This window comes from Sceloporus occidentalis, unplaced genomic scaffold (assembly GCF_023333645.1).
Source record: "Sceloporus occidentalis isolate IW3139 unplaced genomic scaffold, rSceOcc1.0.p SCAF_9, whole genome shotgun sequence".
In the NCBI taxonomy this organism is placed as follows: domain Eukaryota; kingdom Metazoa; phylum Chordata; class Lepidosauria; order Squamata; family Phrynosomatidae; genus Sceloporus; species Sceloporus occidentalis.
The window spans coordinates 9,304,595-9,323,174 of NW_028316989.1; the positions used below are offsets into that span (position 1 = coordinate 9,304,595).

An 18,580-nucleotide genomic window follows, 5' to 3' on the forward strand; every position below is an offset into this window, starting at 1 on the left:
AATCTCTCTGGAATGTAACTATTTTGAAACGTTTATAGCTTCAATATGCCATTAACTAACTAACTCTCCTCTCCCTGCCCCCATCCCACATGGCTGCATAGTGAATGTCTATGTGAGAGCCAAGATCTTGTGCTCGGAGCGGGTGTTCAGTTTTCTAAGCTGTCCCAATACCGTTTGCTGGTCCCCTTCCTTGTATATTTTCAGAGTGTTTCCCCACCCCCACATGCTGCCCTCTAAATTGTTTAAAATGAGAAGGAGCCTTTATACAACCTCCATAGAGGCGCCACCCCCCATTCACCAGCAGCTTCTCTGCTTACAGAATGGATTAGAAAGACCCCTTTGTGACCAAGAGTGTCGAGTAGAAAAGAAGGGTAGAGCAGAAAGTAAGCCAGCTGGAAAATGACAACACACCGGACTTTTAATTGGGGAGAACTTTCTGCACCTCATCTGGGGGTGTTTTGGGTTTCTTAGCTTCTCGGCTCTTGCCAGTGCTTTCCTAGAAAGCTGACTCACCGAATGGGTAGTGCTGGCTGTCCCAGCGGCTATGGGTGTTGTGAGTGTCTGTCAAAATGACTGCCGTAAACGCAAGTGAGCTCACATCACCACTCAGTGTTTGGAAACAGACTCGAGCTGTACAGCAGCCAAATCCAGGGACTTCCCCAATCTAACCAGCCACTTTGATCTCAAGGCTTGGAGAGTAGATCAAAGGCAGTCATTTAGGAAACTACTTCTACTGTACTTAGAGCCCAGAGTGTACTGTAGGTCAATGCGCTAGCTAGTTGGGGTCATGGGGCCAGCTGCATACCAAACATATTCCTTTTACAGATGACAGCCCTGGCTCCCTGCCTTTTCCACAATTGGCTGTTGCAGGAGCCTGGAAGGCTAAGATCTGATTACAGATCCTCAGCTCAGGCAGTACTATATAAAGGGCAAACATTTCTGCTGTAACTCCAGGCATCTCATGGCAACATATTCTCAGTGTACTGTTCAGATGTGCAAAGCACATTGTTTCCTCCTCCCACTTCACTGGTCTCCAAAAAGTAATGGCCTAAAATATTTATTCCTTTCACTTTTGTTTTAACCGATGCTATGATGGTGGTGGTGATGATTTCAAAATACTTCAGTAACGCCTTTGGGAACTAAGGCAATCTAGAAGACTAGAAAATAACTTTAGTGAAATGCAGAATCAGTGAGAATGAAAGGAAGTACTGGCAAATCGACTCTGCAGTGTTATAGGGCATGGTCGCATGACCTGATTAGCCAAAGAAACATGGGAAACATGGCTTGTTGGCTGTAAGCGTTGTGCTGATGCATTCTGTCCAGTTGGTCTTTCTTGTAGGGGGAGCTGTGCTTTCTGGTTTGCTTAGCAGTTTGTCTGAACACAAGTACAGCTTTCTTTCCCTGCAACCAGAGAAGAAACCTAGGGATTGACTTTTGTTTGTTTGTCTGGTTTGTTGGATACTATGGTTTGTTTAACGTCCTCCACTGAAAGTAGAAGTGCTCAACCAGTTGCATGTTGCTTGTAAACAACAAGCCAGGATTCCTGGTTTACTGTGTCATGCATGTGCAGATGTTACATGTGGTTTGCGATGCAGCATGTTGAGAACATTTTGCTTACATGTTGTTTGTGCTGTTCTGTACAGCGGGGACTATTGAAGACACAAGGCTTGGTAACTGAATTCTCCATTTAAGAAAGAACATCTGGCAAAGATCCAGAATGGTGTACAGGTGGTGTGTTGTTTTAAGTTGAGTTATGGTTGGAAACATTCATATAAAATTCAAATGAGCACAAACTGAACAGTCACAATACATACCTTTTTTGAACAAGAAAAGTGAGAGTGAACACAGCAAATACGTGGTTAAAGGGCTGTGGGAATTTATCAGGAAAGAGCCAGACTAAATGTATCAACATTTTTATGGTGCAGAAAGTGAAGTTAAGTTCTGTAACTCATGTGAGGTTTATGAATTAAGCAAGTGAATTGGGGTGTTCAAATCTTTATAAAAGTTAGTGATGACAGCTTTGTATGAATATAGAATATTAAATGCAATGGCCTCCATTGTATTTTTCTTGATGGTAAATTGGGGTTTTCAAGAATTACTTCTTAAATGTTTTCCAAAGAGTTCTCTGACTTAGGAAATGTTCTTCTTGGCTCAGAGATGGTGGCTGTGGCAGCTACTATAGTTGTCTTTTCCTTCTCTCAGGGCAAGGGCCCTTGCTTGTATGTTTCATTCATTTTTGTCCTGGAGTTGTTAGTTTTGGCTATATGCTGCTTTTAGTCTGAGACTGAATTTTATAGCTAAAATGTAGAAGGTTGAAGGGAAACAGTTATGCATTGTGGACAAAGCTGGTCTGTCACAGTAGACTGTTTGTATGTTTTATGGGAATGAGATAAGCTGTTTTCCTGTTTCACATCAAATATACACAGATCCTGCTTCCTTTGTCCAAAGGTGCTTGGTACATACATTGGTTACCTTCCAATGTTTCCTTGTCAACTTCCAAGGGGGAAAATCCAGAACCTTTTTTTGGCCAGGGGCAATCACTCTTGATTTTAAAAAGTTTGCTCTGCTTCTGTGGGAAAATGTGAATCTAGACTAGATTTGATGTTAGATAAATAAATAAAGCTGCCTCATATTAAAATTTAGTGTTAACTGTACCTTCAGTAGATCTAAGAAAGTCTTGTACATTATGAAAATGCAGGGCTACCATAGTACCCATACAAGGGGCACCAATTATTATTTGTTACCCGCCTTTCCCCATGGATCAAGGCGGGGAACAACAACAATTAACAGATGCACTACATCAGTTAAAACACATCAATTAATATATATATATATATATATATATATATATATATATATATATATATATCAATTTAAAAGGACATCCATACAGTTTAAAAGGACAAGATAGACACATATCAAAGCAATCCACATTTAAAAGTCATTTAAAATCCACAATTTAGAAATCATTTTAGTAAGCCTAACAGAAGAGACTGGTCTTTAATGCTGCTTTGAATTCAGACAGCGTATTCAACTGTTGAATCACTTCTGGCAGGTCATTCCACAGCTAGTGGCAGCTGAAGAAAAAGTCATGTAGCGAGCAGTTACCAACCTGGTCCTGGCTGACTGGAGTAAATGTCCGCCAGAGGACCTGAGCATATGGGGCGGATTATATGGGAGAAGGCGACCCTGTAAGTCACCTGGATCCAAATAATGTAGGGCTTTAAAGGTAATAGCCAACACTTAGTACGTTATCCAGAAACTAATTGGCAGCCAGTGGAATGATTTTAATACTGGTGTAATGTGATCTCTCCTGGATGTCCCAGTAATCAATCTGGCTGCCCTGTTTTGAACTGGCTGAAGTTTCCAAACTTGGCACAGAGGTCGCCCAATGTACAGCACATTGCGGACGTTCAGCTATGAGGTTACCAGTGCGTGCACTACCATTTTTAGGATCTCCACCTCTAGGAAGGGGTGCTGTCACATCTATCTGAGCTGTCATTTGAAGCAACCAATCCAGAAACACCCCCAAGCTGCGAATACAGTCTTTCAGGGGAAGTGTAACCCCATCTGGTTGACACAACTCCCAACCCAAGTTTTACAGTAAGTAGCTCCTCCAGCAATTCATTCCATGGCCCCATTTCCATTGGCTTATAAAGCAGATCAAGACTCAGATTATGGGAACATCGTTTCCATTTGAGCGGTCATTCCATCCTCATTATGCCGATTTTGTTCCCATTGGAATTCGGATCTGATCCCCCATGTAATCAATTTTTCCAGGCTCCTTCTCTTTTTCCCAGAGGGGCTTTGGGAAGACACAGGACACCTTGGGAGGCAAAGGGACTTGGGGGGGAATGGAGGCTCCTTCTCCCTTTCGCAGAGGGGAAAAGCATCTAATCGATTGATTGACTGCTTAAAACCAAAACAAAACAGAAAAACAGGTTTGAAAGATGCAAATGGGAACGGGGAACAAAAATAGCCCGCGCCAAACTGCATTGAAGCAACTGACGTCATTGTGATGTCAAGCGCCTATGCTCTTGATTGACAGCTGCTTAAAAAAAGGTTCCAGAAAGGCAATGAGAACAGAGAGCAAAAAAGTCCGCTTCAAATAACAATGGAGAAAATTTCAGTGGGAACGAGAACATGGGTCAAAAAAGCCTGAGTCCGTTTGCACCCTTTCGTAATGGGAATGAGGGACCAGATTCGAATATGACTCGGAAAAAAAGATCCGAGTCAGAATCGCAGTGAAATACGTTGCTTTATCTGCCCAGTGGGAATGGGGCCAAAGAGATTGTTTCTGAAGATTAAGCTTCCACATCCAGTCCAATGAGTGCTCCTGCAGGATGCTTGACATTTTCTACCAGTAATGGAACTGAATTCACTTCGTACCTAAAGACAGAATGTGAATTTTATCATGTTATTCACCCTATTTGTTGTTGCATGTCTTCAAGTTGTTTCTGACTTATGGGGATCCTTTTTTTTTGTTTGTTTGTTTCTGTTAACTTTCGTCAAGTCACCTTCAAAGTCTGTTTAGCATTTTCTTGGCTAATAGAAGGGGTAGGAAATATACCTGCTTTTCTTGAACGAAGGTGCCTGTTTTTGGACTTGGGAATATGGACTGCATTTTTTTAAAAATAATAATTAATTAAAAATCAATTAAAATGTTAATTTCTGCCCATCAAGGTGTTTATTTTGAATGTGCAAAAGACTATTTTGACTAAAATCAACAGGGCATTCTAGGTAGGGTTTTTAAAAAATAATGCTATGTACAACATATTAATCATTATTGATACATACTTTGGATTTCTATTTCAAGCTATTTCTTGACTGAATGGGATGGAAAGAAAGAAAGGAAGAGTTAAGGGTTTAAAAACCAAACCTTATGAAGCACAGAACTGAGGGTGTTGGATTTGTTTAGCCTGGATAATGAAAGATTGAGACATGATGTTGTTTTGCCTGCTATCAAGTAAAATCACACTTTATTAATGAAATACTGCCTTTTCTGTCAAACATGCTATGGCTGTTATGATAGTGACTTTGACAAATAGTTATTTAGCTATCATGTCTGTGTTCTTGTTTTTCCATACATACTTCAGTCTTATAAAAATCTTCCACTGTGATGAAGAGGGTATCTTGGCATGAGTTGAAGGACAGATGACATTTTTGTGTCTTTGCACACCCAGGCTATACTCTTCCTTGCATTAGGGAAAACATATACACTCATTTCTAAAAATTGTGTAGAAATGTAATAGTTTGAAATATCTAGCTAGAATCTATTTAAGTATTTTCTGGTGGCCTGGGAGTTCATAATTTCTGAGACAAACACAGTAACAGAAGTGCATTGGGATGCCTTGCATGTGCCTACATGCAAAACACTGTCTACTTTGAGCAGAATTTTTTCAAAGTGGGTATATTACTTGGTTTGAATTGGTATGTGGTGGGAGAAATGCATCTTATCCGATGAGGCAAAACTGCTTTTACTACTTCTCTTTCTACTTTCTAAATACCACTGTAACCTTTTCAGAAGACACTCACAAGAGTCAATCTGTTCAAATTACCTGTTGGAATAGATCAGCACTTACACAGCATTTTCCACCTGAAGCAGATAGTTTGAATATATGTTAGAGGAAATGTGAACGTTTGTTTTAAGTTGAAGGGTTAATCTTCCATTTAAATTATTGGTTGTTCTTCCTCTAAATAGAGCATGCTGGGATTTCCTTCCAGCTGTTTTACATCATGAAGATTTGTGTGTTAGGGAAATTCCATTGCACAGCTGCAACTCATCCAGTCCACATTCCCAAACCTCCAGCATTTCACAGGATACACTGCATTCAGCTACAATAGCATGAAATTGTTTTGTTCCTCCACTAAAAACAGTACAAAGCACCTTTAGTTTGAATATTAGCAGTGCAGGCCAGTTTGAGTTTCAGCAGTATTGTTACTAGTAAAGAAATCTGAAAAATAAACATGTAATTCCATATTCATCTGTCATTTAAAACACAGTTGTACTTTAAATGTGAAATTCCCTTACTGCCATTTGTATGTACATTATGCATTGTCTTCTGTAATGCACACCTTCAAAACAAGTTGAGTTTTCTCAGTTAAGCATTTCACTTTTGTAAAGTGATCGTGGAGATTTATAGTATGATTGTAAAATCATAAAATGTATGCCATGTAGTTAAATATAACTTTTTTTTCTGCTTTTGGCTTCCACAAACTTTAAATAACATTTTGAAGCTTTTAATATCTAAGTAAGACTGACTGATTGACTGAATATCCCACCTTCCTCCTGAGATGGGATTCAAGGTGACTTACAAAAAGATTAATCTAATGACCATTTTCCTTCTGGTTCCAGTATCAGTAGCTAAACTTAAAAAGGACAGTGGTCCTTGCATGGGAAGAAACACTATGATTTGAACTCTAATATGTTTCTCAAACAGTTTAGAAGCCAGCAGTGAGGAATGAAGTTTTTTTTCACTTCATTGGCTACCAAGTCATCTGAGGTGGACTAATGGAAGAGATTTTTGATGTATATGAAATTGAATTTTAGGTCTTCTGATCTATGTTAAAAATTTAAGTCAGATACTTCCATGGGCTATTCAGCTCATGTAAAATTTGTTTTTCTTTTGATTTCCATTTTTTGACATTGTAATTTCATGTCCTTTTATCTCAATTCTAGTATCTGCAGGTGAAATGGCCTCTCCTTGATGTACCAGCAGGAGCTACACTAAAAGATGCAAGGTCTCCCTCTCCTGCACACTTAGTAAGTGTCTGTGGCTTGGTTTTGTGTTAGCTAGCCTTCAGATCAGTGTCATATGAACTTACCTTTCAACGTTCATCTACATAATTTGAGTTTTAATCCTACTGGTTGCTTTTATAGCTTAGATGATGGGTAGTAAGCCCATGATGTGGCATAGGCAGACTAAAAAAAAATATTTTGAGTTCCTAAAATTAAAAACTAAAGAGGACTATGAAAATTGGAAGGAGGCTTGCCAGAATTATAAAGATTATTATCAACTGTAATGTGGGAGAAGCATGCAGAAATGATAACGATATTGCAGATAAGCTGAAAATATGTTTCATCTCAGTATTTCACATCTTTTAATGTTGAGGAATCTCCTGAATTCTTATTTTTGCAATATCAACACGGAAGAGCTGTCACAAACCTATGTGCAGAAAAGAGCAATTTTAAAGGAAACTATTACTAGAGGTGTTTATAGCAGTCTTTGTTTTCTCAAGTCTGGTTTACAGTGTAAAGTATGAATCCTTAATGTGATGCCAAATCTCAGTTGTCATTATATGTCTTTCATATCAAGGCTACTCTTACCATTAATACATTTGTGAGCAGTTAATTCCTAAGCCATAATGTCTAACTGGAAGCTTTTGTCTGTATAGCTCTTGTTTCAACTTTCTCCTAACACCCCTTCAAACTTTATAGCTATCACCTGCTTGTATGTATTGATTGTATCCACAGCAGTTGCTAATCCATTTATATTTTAGCCAGCTTTGGTAAAAATAAATAAATAAAAGATCTAGTTTTCCCAAGCATTTGTGTTAAGAGGAGTTTTTCCATGGTAGTCTATCCTGAAATAATCTAATAAAATTTAGATAATAAATAAAATAAAGGTCTTTTGAAAAGATTACCCTTTGTGTCTTATTATGGAGGAAGATGATGAAATCTGAAAATTCTGTTTTTAACATGATGAGGATAAAGGGGGCTTGGTTTGCTCTAACAATGAAGATGGTGTTTTAGACAACTTGTGGAAGAGGCATGCTGCTGGTCCCAAGCAATTTAGAAGCTGAATCTCAATCTTTGCAAGCACACATTTATTGACATGAAATATAGAACAGATCAGACCAAGGCTCTCCTTGGAAGCAAAGATGATCAAGTTGAGACTATCGTAGTTTGGCCACATAATGAGAAGGCATGGATCACTACCAAAAAACACTAATGCTAGGAAAGGTAGAGGGTAGAAGAAAGAGAGGAAGACCACAAACCAGATAGATAGACTCAACCAGAGAGGTTATGGGCAAGGGCTTGCAGGATCTGGGCAAGGCACTGGAGTGTAGGGATTCTTGGAGATGTCTCATCCACAGGATCGCCATGAGTTGTAACTGATTCAGGGGCTGCTAACAACAACAGTATCACTGAATGTCCAAAAACTGTAACTGGTTAAACAGGAAACAGAGGACAAGAGTAAATTGATAGCTCTCACAATGGAGGGAAGTAAGTAATGAAGTACTTTTAGAATCTGTGGAGGAACTGGTGCATATTTAGCTTCTTTGTAAATGACCTCAAGTCAGGGATGAGCAATGAGACTATTAGAGACCAAGTTTGGCAGGGTGGGGGTGGGGGGGCAAGCAGATTGCAAAGAAAGAAACATTGGCCTTACCTGTGTGATGTTTCTCTTTAGCGAGACATCCTGATGTGAGTTGCTCCCTTTTCATCACACCAGTAGGCAGGAAGTATGGTAGACTTTGAGGAATGTGCCCATAGGGGGAGCAACTCCATTTGTCCCTCAGTCCATGTTACAGCTGATTACCTGTATCCTCTAATGTTTCCTAAAACACACAACACTTCCAACAAAGTGATAATGCAAGTTCCAAGGAAAAAAGGGGGGGAAGTTAAAGGTTAAAAATTAAAAAGGCAAGAGGTAATGGGTGTGCATTCCGCCTCGCACCCTCAGAACATCTGGGCAGCAACTCCTTAGGGTTCCCGGGGCGAGGTTATCCTCCACTTCCAGGAGGTCTTTTTCCATCGCCGCCCCGGCCCTTTGGAACACGCTGCCCATAGAGCTCCGCTCAGTCACCTCCCTGGCCCAATTCAAACGGGAGTTGAAGACCCACCTGTTTAATATCGCATTCCCCGATTAGTCCTCATAGGCCCCCCCGCCATAAGGCCGCACAGGCATTGGTTTGCTAACCCGGGGGCATTTGTTGTTCTTTTTCTTTTTGTACTGTTTTGTATTTTAACATTGTATATTGGAATTTTATGTAATTTTAACTGTTGTGAACCGCCCTGATCTTTGGAAGGGCGGTATACAAATAAACCATTTATTATTATTATTATTATTAATTCATTATCTACCCATTTTAGATCGCCACTCTTTCTGTGAGGGAAAGGTGACCTCAGACCATCCTCAGTTCAGTGTAGGATGGATGTCTCTGCCCTTATTTCAAAAAAGAAACATCTCACAAGCCAGTGTTCCTTTTTTCAGCAGTGATGGTGTAGACATCTTGATGTGGGACATACCACAGCTCTGTTTCTGCAGGTGGGGGAACTCCAAATAGATCTGATGTTACTGTGTTACCACCACTTGCAGCACCCACTTGCCAAAGTTGTGCGAAGAAGTCATGGTTTTGATACCTGAAGTTTATGATACAGCCTTCTGTCATGAGGTCCTCCCATAAATGCTCTGGGGCCACTCTTTTGCCTAAGAAACATCCAGACTGCTCATGAATGACACTGGCCCAGCATCCACCCTTAATGCACCTTCCCTAAGGGTAAGGGTCCCCAGTGTCCTTCTATAAATCATAAATCAACCAGATCTGCCTCTTAACTGGGATGGATGCTGCTTGCTCCCTGGCACAAAATTGAATTATGTGCAAGCCAGCATCTGCTGTGAAGGCTACCACCTTAAGTAACTTGTTAATGCCTCGTCTCAATCTGATATTGCCCACTGGAACGTCAGTGATGAGTTCCTTTGCCCAAAGGAAGACTGCTTTGGACAGAATCAAGATGGCCAATGCAGCCCTAATGGAGAGAGAATGCTTCATATGACCTTTTCAGGGCAGCATCTGCCCTTTTTTCCTCTGGTATTTTAAGGGCATCCTCGCCATCTCTGGTATATATTGAGGACAAGACCAGCACAAATTAGGGAGCATCCACAAGTGGGACTTGTAGTTTTGCCAGGACCTGCTGTGGCAAGTTGTAGAATTTCTTGGCTGCCATGGGGTGAGGCTTTGCTGATGCTGGTTTCAACCATATAGGAGGATAATAAAATACTCACCATGGAAGAGTCTCATCGAAATGGGTGTTTCTGGGTCCACCTCCTCTTCCTTCTCTCCTCACAGTTTCCTCTAACTCTGAGGGCAAGGGTGAGGGGGATTCCTCATCTCCTCCTCTTCCTTTTCCGAAGAGTGGGTTTTGTCCCACTTAGCCATCTTTTCTGCCTTCCCTCCACTGGAGCCAGCCTTGCTGTGGGGCAAAAGAAGAGGATGAAAGTACAGAAAGTTTTTGTTTATTTCTAAGAAGCATAGGGAGGGTTATGGGATGGGGACAAAGAAGCAAAAGAAGGAAGCGAGGAAGAAGATTGAAAAATTACTGAGAACAAGATGTGAAGTAGAGGAGAGATCCTGAGACACCTTGAAGCAGATTCAGGAACTAGACTGAGGGACAAAAGGGGGGGCTTGCTCCCCTGTGGGCAGATCCTTCCTTGGATGTAACATCCTTGGATGGGAGACCATCAATGAATGCCAGGTTCCAGATTACAAGTGTTTCAAATACATTATAAATAAATACAAAGTGCAAAATTCTGTGGCCTTTTTAATTGCACCCTCATGCCTTTGTTGAGACTAATAATTGACAAACTTCCTGAGAAATATTCTTGGATATAATTGCAGAAAGTTGGGAATTGAATAATTTCTCAAAACAAAACGGGTTATCAGTTGTTGTTTTTAACCATTTTTCCAACCCTGAAATGAATTATACATTGAAATACAAATAAAACGCTTGCTTTTGTCTTATAGTCAAATAAAGTTCCTGTGGTGCAACATGCACATCACATGCATCCACTGACACCACTCATCACCTACAGCAATGACCACTTCTCACCAGGTTCACCACCTTCCCACCTCTCCCCAGAGATTGACCCAAAGACAGGTGAGTTCTTATAAACTAACATCAGCACTGTGCCACTCCCCAGAAAATTTCCACCATGTGTGTAGTGAATTGGCAGTAAAATATAACTAGTTAGATACATGCACTGGGAGGGAATAAAGTTAAACAGACCATGGAGGCAGCTTTACGAAGAGGTGCCTTATGAAATTCTGGGTGGAGTGCATTCATATTTCTTTGACTTAAGGGAAGATAGGGTTCCAGTTAGCAACTGAAAGTTGGGTTACAGGTCCACTACAGTTGTCTTAACTATGACACTCTATGTGTTTTTCACCACCAGGGATTCCCCGACCACCTCATCCTTCAGAACTGTCTCCTTATTACCCATTGTCTCCTGGTGCCATTGGGCAAATTCCTCATCCATTGGGGTGGCTCGTACCACAGTAAGAATCACCACTATCTCTACCCTCCTTGTTTTTTCCCTCTCTCTCAGGAGCTGTTTCTCTCTGTCATATGGAGATTTCTTCCATCTGTCCATAGGATCATGGCAGGATTATTGATCTTAGCTTGTGTTATATGTGAAGCAAGCTTCTGTCTGAATTCCATGGACCCACTGTGCAGTACCTTTGGGGTGGCACATTTCCACCTCATTAAGAAATCTCTTATATGTAGTTTTTGTTGGGATGAAACAAACGTTGCTTTAAGCTACAAATGAAGTTTGATGTATATACTTTATTACTGATTGCTTATTAAATTTTTATTTCATTTGTCCCTTCCTTTCCTCAAGACATTCCAAGCAGTTTACCCAAAAGATTATCCAAAATCTTATCAGGGTTATCTTACTGTTTGGTTTTAAGGCCACATCTTCATGGGTGACAAACATTTGAATCTCTAGGCATGGAAAAGCCAAATTTACAATTGATTTGAGTTTAAGATGACCGTCAAACATAAGCATAAAGCATATGCAATAAGGACAAACATATATCTCTGTGCTTCTGTGATGAATGTTTTGCATTGTTTTGACCAAGCAGAAAAGAAGGAAAAATTGTAAGACAATTTGAAAAACATATAGTTAACAAATTAGCTGATGTAATGAAAAATGTATTGTTATATGTAAAGATAACTGAAGAGGAATACTATACTTTCACAGATTGTTATCTTTTTGTAATTATAAAATCACACCTTGGAGCAGAGAACATCTGGTTCCTGTGAATATGACTAAAAATTTAAATCTGTTCTGGAAGAAAAACTTCACTTGGTTAACTGAGTGAAGATTTCAGAATCCCATAGGGGTTCAGAACAATGATTGTGGAAATTTAGACCAGGACCTTATTTAGTGGGTTGCTATTTATGGGGGAAAAAATGCCAAAAACTTTTTGATCAGATAAGGAGCCAAACATCCTATAGTTTGGGTTGTGCTCCTCCCTCTCACTCCATAAGCAAGGAAAACAAAAGATCTATTGGTGTCCCCACATGGGAGAGCCAGCCCAGAAGTCCAGCCTTTTTACTGCCTACCACTCTGATAGGACATGTTTTCTTCTGTTCCACTTCAGCAATTGCAGCTCTAGCTATTTCTCTAATGGCTAGTGCCCAAGTGTGCCTGAGGTTGGAACCAGCTCTGATTTTATTTCTACGTTGCTCTTTCCAACTACTGTACTATTATATATCTATACTATACTTTCTTTTCCCTGTCCTCCCTTCTATTCTTTTTTTAATAGACCTTGAGTTTTCTTCCTTTCCTTTCCAACTCTATTCCTCTGCTACTATCCCCATCCAGCCTTTTCTTTAGTGCATGAAATGAATGGGGAACCGCAGACAGGTGGAGACATCCACAAATAGAGGAGAGAATCTCCGTCCGACAACCCTCTCTAAATCGGTGATCCTCAGCAGGGGAGAAGCCAGAACTCTGCTTTGGAAGGCACATGGGCACAGAAGGAAGCGCAGAATGAGCCTATGAGGGAAGATCCTTCCTAGTTGCTGTGTCCAGGCGTTGCCACCACCCAGCCCAATATTTAACTCAACTCATGTGTAAATTTTATACATATAAAGTTTGAAAGGAAGAGGAAAAGGGGTCAAAGCCTCCAAGTTTCCTGCTCCTCCTTGAGCAACTCCAATGCCCCCCTCCTTTACCGGGTGCCCTGCATCTCCTTTTGAGAACCACTAGGTTAGTCAATATAGAAGGTTCTCAATCTCAGAAAAGGGTTGTAATCTGTTGGCATGGTATTAGAGAGGTTTTTTTCTTGTAAATGACCGAGCAAGTTCTTCCTCAGATAGAAACAGTATAATTCTAGAAGTAATCCCTGTCAGCATGAGGTGCATCCACACATTCATATGAATTCACCCATATCTACTGGGAGTGCATGTTAATCTGGTTTTCCACCTATCTAATCAGGGCAGTAGTCTCAGTCATTTTAGGTATACAAATGATCCAGTAGAGCAGGGGTAGGCAACCTGCGGCCCGCGGGCCGGATGCGGCCCGGTGAGGCCTTGGGACCGGCCCCAGCCCAGTCCTGCCGCCGATTGCCGCCGGGGCCTTTGGTGCCCCCTTTGGCGAGGGGCATGGTGGGGCAATTGTCTATAGAAGCCTCAGAAACATGCATTTATCTTCACATTTTTTAAAAAATCAGCAAATTTTTTCACGTGTCCTCCATTTTTTATTTAAAAAGTGCCCTCCATTTGAAAATTTTGTCCTACGTTTGTCCCAGTTTATTTATTTATTTAATTTTTAAAATTTTATTTAATTATTTATTTTTTGGCTTCGGCCCCCCAGTTGTCTGAGGGACAGCAACCCGGCCCCCGGCTCAAAAGGGTTGCCTACCCCTGCAGTAGAGAATTCTTTTATTCTGGCTCAAATTGTGGGATGTCAGCCATTAACCTCTCCCAGAGGTTAATGCTTGCAAGGCATAGTGTTTCCAACAACGACAGTTTATTTGTATGAGGCACAATATTACAAACAAAAAATTACATTTCACTGGACAACAACATGTTAACATGTAAACGGGGATAGTTAAATCCTTAGTAGGTCAGGCAGCAAGAAATCAGCAGCAAAACACACTGACATACCACTCCATTTACAACATCTCGTCCCATGTACAGGTTTTTTTTTTTTTGTAAAATTACTAAATTATCTTTTGGGCAGCCACAGCAAAAGTGGCAACCTTAAGAGTGATGAGTTTAGAGCTGCCTGCTAGCAGATCACAATTAATGTTGCTTTCAAAAGCTCACCCAGGAAACATCCCCTAGGATCCTCATATAAAGGTCAATATAAAAGATAATGGGCTAGATCTTCCAGCTCCCTTGAGTCACAGATGCAAAGCCACTGTGTTTGAGGGGTCCTTTTATACCTTTCATCCAGGTAGGCTGTTGACATTGCCTTTCTAAGTGTGACAAAGGTTAAGTAATGGAAGTGTTGCTGGAAGGACTGTTCCCCTTTGAACTTGCTATACCAAGGGAAAAACGCTTGCTGTTTGCTACCGAGCACATTTTTATAGGAGTAAATCTTGAAACTTTTTTCTCTGATCAACTGCTTGTCCATCTTGATTGCTGGAATTTGAATATCTTTAAAACAGAGGAGTGTCAGAGAAGACCAAAAATGTGCCCATCCACCCCAAATAACTTTTTGCAGTTTTGCCTAAATCCAAGAAGATTAACCTCCAACCTGAGTAGGGAAGGATGGAAGCCTGAATGGGAGACATATTTCCAGTTAGTGCAACTGATTCATAAGGTGGGAGCAGTCATAATTGCCACTGTTTGGATCAGAATCCATTCTGATTGGTTGCATAATCTACCAGAGCACATTCCAGGCAAGCAAAAATCCTAGGGGTTTAGCTTGAAAACCTTGTTCTCCCCACTGGGATTTATAGTCTCTGGAAACCCACCTCCAGTTCCCAAGACTCCAGGGTAACCAGCATAATTCTCAGCCTCGTGAGCCACATACCCCTCAACTTCTCTATTCCAGTGCTAGTTAAAGTGATGGTCTCTAGACCAGGACTTATTCCCAAGCAATTGGCTGGTAGCCCTGATGAGCTTCCAAACAAAAAACAAACAGCTTCATTTATATACCGCTTCATACTGAATAACAGTGTCTAAGCGGTTTACAACTGTAAGCTAATTGCCCCAACAATCTGGGTACTCATTTTAGCGACCTCAGAAGGATGCAAGCCTGAGTTGAGCTTGAGCCCTTTTGCTGGTATTGAACTCGTGAGTGGCTGCAGCACAGGCATTTAACCACTGCACCACCAGGACTCCTAGGAAGTTCAATTCCTGGCTCCCCAGATCAAATAGCCTGGGAAGTGCTGCTCAGTTTTACAGTATAGACAGCCTGGATAGCACTTAGGATCTCCTACAACTCCCAGCCCCCTCCTTATTTGAATTCTTCCAGGAGGGCATTCACTGGGGCTTTATACCAACACTTAGGCAGATTGCAGTCACTGCTTCACTATTACCCCAAGAGTAAGGGGCCAGGATGACATCCTAGCTATACGTGTGGAAACTCCTCAAGGGACTGCCATTGCTTGCGCCACCTACAGTATACCACTTTCTCTCCTGGGACATGCATATGGTCCTGAAGGCAATGATGGTCCCAGCCTGTTCAGTCTAGACAGGAGGCCTCTTTCAAGTACCTGCCATCACCTCAGCTTGCAGAGCATCTGAACTAGGAGCCCAGTCAGCACATAAGGAAGTGTCATCAGACTTGATCCCAAGGTAAGCTTTGCCTTCCACAAAGCCAGGAGATGATCCCCTGTACATCACCTCTCAGCCATATTCACAATCAAGTGGATCCAGCTCAGGATTGTGGCCTGCTAGGAGACTTTGTGGATACCACCTCTGAGAGACTTAAGTCATGCATCTCACCAGAAGTGCAGCCACTACAGCAGCTTTGGCCATCGGTGCTCTCCCACCAGGGCAGCTATTTGGCAGTCACCATCAAGCATTACAAGCTTGACAGCTTCAGTTGCTAAAGCTATCTTTAGTAGGAGGGTCATACAACAGGTGGTTAAAACCTAGGACATTGAGAGGCCATCACCACCCATTCTAATCAGGGATGCTCTGGCATCCTATAAACTACAGGATGTTTAGCCCCTTATCTGCTGGGAAAAGGAACGTTGGTTCTTACCTGTGAGATGTTCATTTTCAGCAGACAAGGAATGAACATCCTGACCCACCCTAAAAAGTGCTGGTGGGAAAATATGTCAGAATGTATGCAATTCTCTCATGGAGAGCAGGTTAGCCTCACATTGTGTGCTTCCTTTCTGGCTAGTTCTAGTAAAGGTTAATAACTTATCTATGTTTTCATTCTGGGGCATTCATCTCTTCAGCTGGATTAGCAACTGGCTTCTAGGGTTGGCTCTCCCATGTGAGGACACCAGAAGGTCTTTTGCTTTTTCTTTCTATCTAGTGTGTGTGTAGGAGGAGCACAACCTAAACTACAGGATATTTGTTTCTCACCCACTGAAAAATGAATGTCTCAGGTAAGAACCAACATTCTGTTCTCTAATTATCAATAGTATTCAATGACAGAGACTTAATTTTTATATCCGCACATATTTGGGGATTCTTCTAGAGCAGGTGTGGGGAATTTGTGCCACACTTCTATGTTGGACTGCATCTTCCATCATCTCTCAGGATTGCCTTTCCTGGGTAAGGGTCAAGGGAATTGCAGTCTTAACAGCATCTGAAAGGCTATGTCAGGGGTAGGCAACCTGCGGCCCGCGGGCCGGATGCGGCCCGGTGAGGCCTTGGGACCGGCCCCAGCCCAGTCCTGCCGCCGATTGCCGCCGGGGCCTTTGGTGCCCCCTTTGGCGAGGGGCATGGTGGGGCAATTGTCTATAGAAGCCTCAGAAACATGCATTTATCTTCACATTTTTTAAAAAATCAGCAAATTTTTTCACGTGTCCTCCATTTTTTATTTAAAAAGTGCCCTCCATTTGAAAATTTTGTCCTACGTTTGTCCCAGTTTATTTATTTATTTAATTTTTAAAATTTTATTTAATTATTTATTTTTTGGCTTCGGCCCCCCAGTTGTCTGAGGGACAGCAACCCGGCCCCCGGCTCAAAAGGGTTGCCTACCCCTGGGCTATGTGTTCACCACTCCTACAAATAAAGTATCTATAGAAGAATGTTACTGTTTCTTTCTCATGAAGAATGTCAGTAGTTACTGTTAATTGTTTAACAAAATTATTTTCCAAATACATTATTTGCTTGAAGTTTTAATAAATTAAAAAGGCACTCAGTCTGAGTCACTGTTGCAGATAACATAAAGTAAGACCAGACATTCTCCAGTTTAGCGATCCGTGGTTTTCTGTTCATGTATTCCCTTGCACATGTGGAGTGACATCTGTTGATATAAATGGGCTGGTTTTATATATAATCTCTGTGTATTAGATCTTCCATATATTCAACTTGTTATTTGCTGGCATGACAGTTTTAACAAACACAGAGCTATCTGATCTGTTTAGGAAAAAGTGTGGAAGTATGTATCTTTGCATGTATTTAGTTATTTAAGAGATGAACACTTAAGAGATTGATAATTTCGGAGGGGATGGAAGCCAATTTTCAGGTAGAACAGTGGTTTTAGTGCTACACATGCCACAGAGTGTAAATTAAACGGAAGGACAGAACATAAAAGCTTCCTTTTCCCATTGCAGATAGTAGGGTCAGCCCTGGTTAGTACTTGGATAGGAGATCACCAACAAATACTGGATTCTGTAGGCTATATTTTATAGGAAAGAATTGGCAAATCATCTCTTAGTATTCCTTGCCTAAGAAAACCTTGTGAAAATCATTTTCTCCTCCCAGCTTAGTTTTTTCTTATCACCTGATTTGATAAAGTACAGTGCGTCCGTGCCATGCGTGGACACAATTTACGCGGCTTCCAGCTTATGTGAAAGCCCCGCGGGGAGCATAACAATAGCACGTGCCCATGGCGCACACGTGTCATGGCACCACATGCACGCACCCCATTATTTCCTATGGGGCTCGAGCATAGGCGGATGTTAATTTGGATATGAAATGTATCTGTGGAGTTGGGGCTGGCAGTCATATAGGACCTTCTTATCCATTTCAGGCAAGGACAACCAGTGTATTCCATTCCTCCAGGTGGGTTCAGACATCCATATCCTGCCTTGGCTATGAATGCTTCAATGTCCAGGTAGGTTCTCACTGAGATGATTTACTCATGTCTGGCCTGTTCCATTTTAGACTGCAGGCATGTGGGTATGTTCCCAACATGGGGAGGGGGGGTGGGCTTCGTGCAGATCAGTGTGCCAGCGAGATTTTCTCCTAATATCCAGGGTTGCGAAAAGATTTTTCTTTTCAGCCATATGAGTCCCATATTCCATTGTAAATCCTGTTGTTAATCTCAACTAGAGAACACCCATTAAATCCGTGGCATTTACCAATGTGTTGATTCACAAGTCAACAATTTATTCAATAGATCTACTGTAGTTGAGACTAACACACAGGACTCCAGCTTCTGTTTGAAATCATACAGCCACAGATTTCCCCCCTCAATTAAAACTAGGCCCAAACAGTCCAGATGAGATTAGAACTGTTACTATATCAAACAGTGCAGAGAAATAGAAGACAACAACAATAAAGAAAGAATGAGAGAACTCTTCCATAAATTCTGTGAACTCAAAGGGAAATTCAAACCAAGGGTAGGGGATGCTCTGCGATCAGAAGAACATACTAAATGATCAAGATGCAATAAAAAGATGATTGAAGCAATACACAGAAGAGCTA

General features: G+C 41.3%; 1 protein-coding gene across 2 annotated transcripts in view; it reads left to right on the forward strand.

The window, feature by feature from the left end:
* The window catches only part of TCF7L1 (transcription factor 7 like 1), a 73,907-nt gene that overhangs the window by 47,314 nt on the left and 8,013 nt on the right, over positions 1–18,580 (forward strand). For both annotated transcript variants that reach the window (XM_089537369.1, XM_089537370.1), the window contains exons 4-7: positions 6,680–6,763; positions 10,750–10,882; positions 11,178–11,280; positions 17,904–17,987. In XM_089537369.1, the coding sequence (XP_089393495.1) occupies positions 6,680–6,763; positions 10,750–10,882; positions 11,178–11,280; positions 17,904–17,987 (404 nt within the window). The remainder of the gene's footprint in view (positions 1–6,679; positions 6,764–10,749; positions 10,883–11,177; positions 11,281–17,903; positions 17,988–18,580) is intronic.